Here is an 8,030-nt window from a genome sequence, read left to right as displayed (position 1 = left end):
CGTGGAGGGGGTGGGAAGGGACCTCTGCACATCATTCACATTCAGGTTCCTCACTGGGAGAGTGGAGAGAGCCTGGAATGGGTTGCCCAGGGAGGTGGTTGAGGCCCCATCCCTGGAGATGTTTGAGGCCAGGCTGGCTGAGGCTGTGTGCAGCCTGCTCTAGGGTAGGGTGTCCCTGGGCATGGCAGGGGGGTTGGAATTGGATGATCCTTGTGGGCCCTTCTAACCCTAACTGATCATCCAGTCCAACCCCTGCCCTAACTAAAAGCAGGGGCACCCAAAAGCAGCTTGCTCAGGATCACAATGGCCAGGCAGGTTTGGAACCTCTCCAGAGGAGACTCCATAACCTGTCTGGGCAGCCTGCTCCAGGGCCCCCACCACACTCACAGCAAAGTTCCTCCTCTAGTTGAAGTGAAACCTCCTGGATTCTGGTTTGCACCCATCCCCCTTTGTCCTGTCACTGACCACCACTGAGAAGAGCCCATCTCCATAATAGATAAGAAACCATTCTCATCTCACCCACTGATATTCACCTTCAATGGGAGATGAGTCAGCTCCCAACATGTCACACCTTGTGTCATGCCAGCACCAGCAGCATCCCTCACCCTTCTTAGGAGCCTGCTAAAGGACCTCTGGCAAAGATGAGCCAAGACAGTTAAAGAATCCTAGCATGGTGGAGGGGAACACCTGGAGATCATCCAGTCCAACCCCCCCTGCTAAAGCAGGGGCACCCACAGCAGGTTGTCCAGCAATGTCCACATGCAAGCCTGTGAAGTGTCCTCCAGACAAGGACACTCCACAGGATCTCTGGCCAGCCTAGTCCAGTGGGGCAAAATCAAGCTGAAAAGAGGAGCTAGAGCCTAGGGATGGTCATGGAGCCCACAGCCACCCCTCTGCTGACTCTGTCTCCATGGCACAGAGGTGGATGTCCCTCACCAGCTCTGGTGCTGTGACAGAGGACATTGATTGCTGTCCTGTTCCACTCCCAGAGATGCTGGCTCCAAATGAGCCACTGCTGGTGCCCATTAAACACCACATTGAGACACAGCCTTGGTGGGCACCAAGTGGCCTTCACACCAAAGCCATCAGTAACCTGGGTGGTGATCACAGAGGTGCCTGGACAGGTGCCCAAAGGTTTAAGGAGAAACCAAGCTCGTTTCTGGTTTCTATGAAACCCTTTTAATGACTAAAGGGCTGGGAAATAGCTTTTGGTGCATTCCTGGTACCATCAGGAAGCCCTGTGTGATCCCCAGGCTCAAGTCCCTTCCAGGTCAGGGATCACCCACTGCCTGGAGGGACAAAAGGCTCTTCTCAGGCACCTTCTCCCCGTGCAACACATCCCAAAGGAAGGGTCTGTCCTTGAGACCACACAAACCTCCTTCAAGGCCCTCCACCTATAGACAATTTTCCTTCCAACCACACAAGGATGGGTTGGAATTAACCTCTGTGAAGTGGTAGTGAGGTTTCTTCTTGGTTCAGGAGTGCTTTTGTGGCCACCACCCTACTTTCCATCACTGAAGCCCTGTTGGCACCCTACTGGGGGAGCCAGGCAGCAGCAGGAGCTTCATCAATCAATGCTTCCAGACCAGAGCCAGCCCAGCCAAGTCCCTGAGACACCAAATAACACCTTGACCAACCCAACAAGAGGGTCAGAGACAGCAGAGTCCAAACCTCAGCAACCACTGGGCGATGGGGCGAAGAAATACACAGCCAGGAGAATGAAGTAGACCATCACCAACACTGTGCCTAGGGCAGACAGAGCAGGTTGGAGGAGGTTACTCTATGATCAAAAGAAGAAGGTTGGGTTTTAAGACCTGGTGTAGTCTGAACTAACCCACCAGAAGGGACTTTCATAGTCCTCTGCAAATACCCTCTTAGAAGATGAGGAGGGAGTGATCCCTCGGCTCCAAGATGCTCAAACAAGACCCTAGATTTGCTCAAGCCCACCACCTTCCAAAAGCTGCAAGCAAGTAAACCACCCCAAGCTTGTCCCCAAGGAGCCTCCCTCCCCATCAGCATTGAGAGGTGGCTACAGAAATTCCCACAGCAGCTTCACAAGCAAGCAGTCACCTTGGAAGTAGTCACATTTGCCATCCATGAAGATGTAGTTCATCAGCACCACGCTGAACATGCTGGCATAGACGTGGAGGTCGCTGAAGACAAGTGTGAAGTTGGTTGGCTGTAAAGCAGAGATGTTGGGTTTATGGCCAACCACAGAATCAAGCAGGTTGGAAGAGAGCTCCAAGCTCAGCCAGCCCAACCTAGCACCCAGCCCTGGCCAATCAACCAGACCATGGCACTAAGTGCCCCAGCCAGGCTTGGCTTCAACATCTCCAACCACAGAGACTCCACCACCTCCCTGGGCAGCCCATGCCAATGCCAATCACTCTCTCTGACAACAACTTCCTCCTAACATCCAGCCCAGACCTCCCCTGCCACAGCTTGAGACTCTGTCCCCTTCTTCTCTTGCTGCTTGCCTGGCAGCAGAGCCCAACCCCACCTGGCTACAGCCTCCCTGCAGGCAGCTGCAGGCAGCAATGAGCTCTGCCCTGAGCCTCCTCTGCTGCAGGCTGCACACCCCCAGCTCCCTCAGCCTCTCCTCACAGGGCTCTGCTCCAGGCCCCTCCCCAGCTTTGTCGCCCTCCTGTGGACACCTTCCAGTACTGCAGCATCTCTCTGCAATGGAGGAGCCCCGAATTGGACACAGCACTCCAGGGGTGGCCTGACCAGGACAGTCTTGCACCAACTGCATCTGGAGACTTGCACACCACCCCATGAACCCCCCTCTGCCACATGGGACATAATCAGCTGAGACAGCAGACATCTGACCCCACTTTCCCCTGCACTGAGCAGAGGAAGAGACACAGGGAGCAGCAGCTGTGGCCTTGCCATGTCTCAGAGCTCTGCATGTCCCCACCCTGCTGAGGAAGGTCACCAAGGGACTGTCCTGGGGCTACTCACATAGAAGATGGTGAAGAGCACCAGGATGGGGATCTGGAGCATGCAGACCTGGACAGCAATGCAGTTTCCAATTTCAATGCTGAGGAGGACAGAGAAGTTAAGAGCCATCAAGAGCCAGGCCTCCAGCAATCCTTGAATCACTCAGCTTGGAGTGAGAACAAAACCATCTTGAGGAACAAGATCATGGACCCCAAACTGGTTCTGGTCTCTAAATCCTCTTAAGGGTAAATCCTGACAGGTGTGACCTGCCAGTGCTATTAAATTGGGCAGCCCATTAGAGCTATGGCCTGTGAGTGCCACGCTAGAGGAAGACACCCCAAACCCATCCTTTGAGCCTTCTCACCTCAAGCTCAGGTTGTTCTGCAGGGCAAACTGGATGCCATTGACAATCTCTGGCAGCTCAGGCACCATTGCCAGCACAGTGACACCAATGAAGTACTGTGGGAAGAGGTGACATCAGCACATGCCTGTGGCCTGATCCTCACCACATCCAAGTTGTGGCAATCAAGCTCCTGAGAGCATGAAGCATCTTTCTCCTAGCTTTTGGGTCTCAACCCTGTAGCTAGGGCAGATGCTCAACTCTGGAGGGCATATCTTGGCCCTCAGGGCCACCCAAGCTTGGTCACCACCATCCCTACATGCTGACCTGTGAGATAGTGGAGTTAGTGAGGATGGGATTGATGTGCTCCGTGGCCAGGTCAGCACAGGCTGACATGCAAAGGGTGGAAAGCAGGAGGATGACCAGGGCCTGCCAACGAGACCAGTGGACCACAGCACTGTGGTGGTGTCCAGGCACTGGGAGAAGAGCAGAAACATGATGGGACACAGTGGGGTGGTGAGAAGCAGCAGCCCTGCAGCTGGGACACCCCATGGCTTGGGGACACTCACTGTGGCAGTCGCTGATGTGGATGTCGTAGATGTGCGAGTGAGTTTTCAGGGTGAAGAAGAGGCCGATGAGGTAAGCAGCAGGGAGCAGCAGGGACACTGTGTACACCAAGGGTCTGTGGGACACAGGTGACACGTTCAGTGACACCAGCTGGGGTCTGGCATGGAGACCCCAGGGCAGGTCCTCTGGGGGTGAAAGAGATGGGGTGCTGGGTTGGAGCCCTTCATAGGGGTACACAGAGGAGCTGGGAGGGATGTGGGACCATGACTGAACCCAGGAGGTGCCACCCCAAAGTGGGGACAAGCCTGACCCCATCCCAGCAGACACTCACTGGACATGACTGTAGTAGAGGGTGCCATTGTTGTCCATCTGCAGTGAGAGAAAGAGAGGACACCACTTGGTAAAGATGCAGGACAAGGGACAGCCCCACTGCCACGAGCAGGAGCCAGGCGAGTTCAGGGTGTCCCCAGCTCCACACTCCAGCAGTTGGGAGGCCATGTCCTCACTCACCAGGTCAAAGTGGCAGTTGTGGCAGAGGTAGTGGCCCAGTGGGTTCTGGGTGACATTGTGGCACTCTCCACACACCAGTTTCCCATACACCTTGGAGAAGAGCGTTGGGGCAAAGACACCTGCGAGGACACAAGGACATGGTGTGGATGCCCACGCTGCTGGCACATCCCAAACGTGGTGACACTCCTGTCCCAGACTCACCTCCCACAGAGAGGAAGAGCAGGGCCGAGCTGACGCCTGCCGAGCGGCTGTTGAACCGTTGCTCCTGGTGCCTGATGCCCCCAATCACCATGCAAAGACCCTTTGGGGATTGAGAAGGCCCCCCCCAAAAAACAACCCATCAGTGCTTTGCTCACAGCATCCTCCCAGCTGCCGTGGCAGGGGGTGTGACCTCCTCTCACCGGGACAAAGAGGACACAGCCCACCAGCGTGCCCGTCAAGGCCGACTTGACGATCTCGGCGTAGCAGCGGTTGCCCTCCCGGGAGCCCTTGATGAGGGCTGTGATGTAGAAGGTGAGCTCCGTGATGGAGCCGAACGTGGCGTTCACCACCGCTCCCACCGCGAAGTTGCTCTGGGCAGAGATGCTGGAGGAGAAGAGGAGCAGCAGTAGTGCTGCAGCCTGTGCCCACCCTATCATAGAATCAACCAGGCTGGAAGATACCTCCAAGCTCAGCCAGTCCAATCTAGCACCCAGCCCTATCCAGTCAACCAGACCATGGCACTAAGTGCCTCATCCAGGCTTGTCTTGAACACCCCTAGGGATGGTGACTCCACCACCTCCCTGGGCAGCCCATTCCAATGCCAATCACTCTCTCTGCCAAAAACTTCCTCCTAACATCCAGCCTAGACCTCCCCTGGCACAACTTGAGACTTGTTCTATTGCTGCTTGTCTGAGAGAAGAGACCAACCCCCACCTGGCTACAGCCTCCCTTCAGGTAGTTGTAGACCCTGCCACCAGGCACCCTCCCCTTCGGCGCTCACCTGGCGATAGCCATCCCAATGTAGTAGGAGAGAGGCATGATGGAAAGCAAGGCCAGCGTGAACTTGATGGAGGAGCTGGTCAGGTGGTTGTGGCTGTCCACATAGCCCAGCACCAGGGTGACCAGCACCAGTGGCAAGAGGTCTGCGGTGGCTGGTTAAGGAGATGACCCAGGTAGGGTTGGATATGGGGGGTGTGTCAGCCCACCACCCTCCTAACTCCAGCCCACCAAAGGATACTGACAGCGAAGACGTTGATGCCATCCACGGCATATTTGTAGTAGTAGAGGTTGACAGCATGGTAGCAGCAGAGGATCACCTCTCCCTCCAGTGGCACCTCTGTCTGTGGAGGGATGAGCGGGTGACACTGCACCAAGCACCCCACCCTGGAACAGGATGGGTGAAGAGGAGAAGACGGACAGATGGATGAAGACCCCTCACAGAGCGACTCACCACCTTCAGGCGCCGGACGAGGAGCCGTTCTGGGGGCTGGAGCAGGACGCTGGTGACGGTGCGGGCGCTCAGCTTGGCCACAGGGATGAGGACGATGAGGAGCCACGCAGTGACACACACCAGCCCATGGGCCAGCACCAGTACTGGGTAGCCCAGACACAGCCACACCACGGTGCCAGCACGTTGCTGCAGATGAATGCCCACCTTGAGGGTTTGCCCCCCAAAACACCTACCCCAGAGGAGGAGGAGGTATGCCATCCCCACCATGATGAAGGGTTCCTGGGGTGCCCACACCCAGCAAGAGGGTGTCACCATGTCCAGCACAGGGCTTACCCAATACTTAGTGTCTGCCCAGCACTGTGGGTGCCAGCGGCGTGGCAGGGGACCACCAAGCAGGGGTGAGGTCTCTCCGGCACCGCGTGCCTCTGCGCTGGCCTCGCACCCACCCAGTGCCTGGTGGGATTTGGGGACCTGGGTGGAGAGAGGGGGTGGCAGGGTGTGACATGGGACACTCCAACCACCCCTTCACGAGGTCCTCAAATTGGGGTACATTGTTACCTCCACTTTCTGGATCACTTTGCCAAAGGGCCAGAGAAAATACCCAGCCAGGTCCCAGCAGAGCTGCCCTGTGAGGGACACAAGCATCAGCTCTGCTACAGGGCAACACCACAGAAAAGGAACCCAGGAGACTGGGTGCTGTTTTGGGCTCAGTCAAGAGACCAACAGCTCACCCAGCTCTTTGTATGGGGACCCCAAATTCGGGACTCACCATAAGGAGCCCCCACAATGGTGATGAGCATAACAGCAGCCAGGAGGACATAGAGTAATGAGAGCCACCAGCCGAAGAGCAGCAGGTAGAGGACATTCCCACACGTCATTGTGGACCCTGGGCAGACACAGGATGAGACTGCTGTCACCCACACCAACCCAAAGCCAGGCTGCCACCACAGAGAGGGTCCCCAAGACCCCTCACCTCCAGAACTTCGGATGACATTGAGGTCGGAGTAGAGCTCCTTGACGATCTCGGATCGGTCCTCCCAGGGCCGTGCTGTCACGTGGCTCTTCCATTTCTTGAAGCCAAACTACAGGGAGAATTTGGGGAGAGAAAAAGAAACCCCATGGCAGCCATCCAGGAGCACCCATGGGTGGCCACCACCCTTGCCACAAGTACCCACCTTGTAGTTGTTGGAGAGCTTGTTGGCCTCCACGGCGTTTTCGGCCGTCAGGGTAGTCTTCACCATGCAGCTCTCACAGACCTCATCCAGGTGCTGCTGGCAGCAGGACGGGGAACACACAGCTGTGGGGGAGACAAAAGGTGACAGGGGGTGTGTGACCTCCTCTCAGCACCCTGTGACTAGCTCATCCGGTGGTCAACCTACCTGGGGGGACCCGGGGACAGTGGAGGTGGCAGCCCAGGTCACTCAGATCACCCTGTGTGTTGTTGATGATGGCACAGTGACGATCGCAGAGGGAGCCCCGGCGGGGGCCGCTGCTGTCACTTCGGGGCTCGGCAGCCTTAGGGCCATCTGTGGGGTGAGGGACAGTGAGGGCTGGAGTCATACTAGAGCCATATCCTGCCCGGGCTCAGCATCAGGATACCTAGGTGATGCTGTGCTGAGGTGTCACCTTGGTCCCCAAACCTCACAGGGGGCTCACAGAGTTCCTAGGGTGATGGTCAGGAGTGGAGAGACCTCCTTGGTGCCCAGTTCGGTTCTTGGGAGAGGGAACCCAAGTGGTGCCCGAGCCAGGGGGCAATCCCCTCCAGCGCTCAACGAATCCTCCCAGTGCCATACTGGGGACTCGGGAGGGAACAGGACACCCTGCGGGCCCGAAATGGGTCGGGGAGGTATCTGGCAGTGCCCGGTGTGATGCTCGGGAGGGGAAGCCCTCCCAAGGCCCTGCACTTGCAAACCCCCCGGTGGCCGGTGCGATGCTCGGGAGAGCGGGGCTCGGTAACCAGGGAAGGGCCCTCCTGGCGGGATACTCAGGGGGAGGAGCCCGGTTCATGCTGGGCAAGGAGATGAGAACCCTCCGACACCCTCCCCTCCCCGGTACTGGAGACCTCCTCCCCGCTCACCGGGCGTATCGTGCGCGCAGCAGCAGCAGCGGCGGCGGCGGCCGGGTTCGCTCTCGCTGGCCATGGCGGGGGCTGCGGCGGTCCTACGGAGAAGCAGTGACGGTGTCGGTGGGCCCCGACCGGCCGGGATTTAACGGGAGGGGCCGGGCATGCGCGGGGTGGGG

The 8,030-nt window shown here is 57.6% G+C and overlaps 1 protein-coding gene across 1 annotated transcript; it reads right to left on the bottom strand.

Annotated features, from left to right (window-relative positions):
• Positions 1-1,156: 1,156 nt before the first annotated feature.
• LOC135174285 (uncharacterized) lies at positions 1,157-7,981 on the bottom strand (the record flags this gene model as incomplete). Its single annotated transcript, XM_064141533.1, has 20 exons — positions 1,157-1,746; positions 2,071-2,179; positions 2,962-3,040; positions 3,305-3,399; positions 3,608-3,756; positions 3,850-3,962; positions 4,179-4,216; positions 4,358-4,476; positions 4,559-4,658; positions 4,759-4,942; positions 5,340-5,481; positions 5,577-5,679; positions 5,790-5,975; positions 6,123-6,260; positions 6,348-6,415; positions 6,559-6,675; positions 6,763-6,871; positions 6,965-7,086; positions 7,169-7,315; positions 7,867-7,981. Coding segments are annotated over 20 exons (2,307 nt in total), but the record flags the coding sequence as incomplete, so codon positions are not given.
• Between the last annotated feature and the right edge of the window lie 49 nt (positions 7,982-8,030).

Source organism: Pogoniulus pusillus, chromosome 4 (assembly GCF_015220805.1).
Source record: "Pogoniulus pusillus isolate bPogPus1 chromosome 4, bPogPus1.pri, whole genome shotgun sequence".
Lineage (NCBI taxonomy): Eukaryota > Metazoa > Chordata > Aves > Piciformes > Lybiidae > Pogoniulus > Pogoniulus pusillus.
This window is presented reverse-complemented; position numbering and strand designations above follow the sequence as displayed.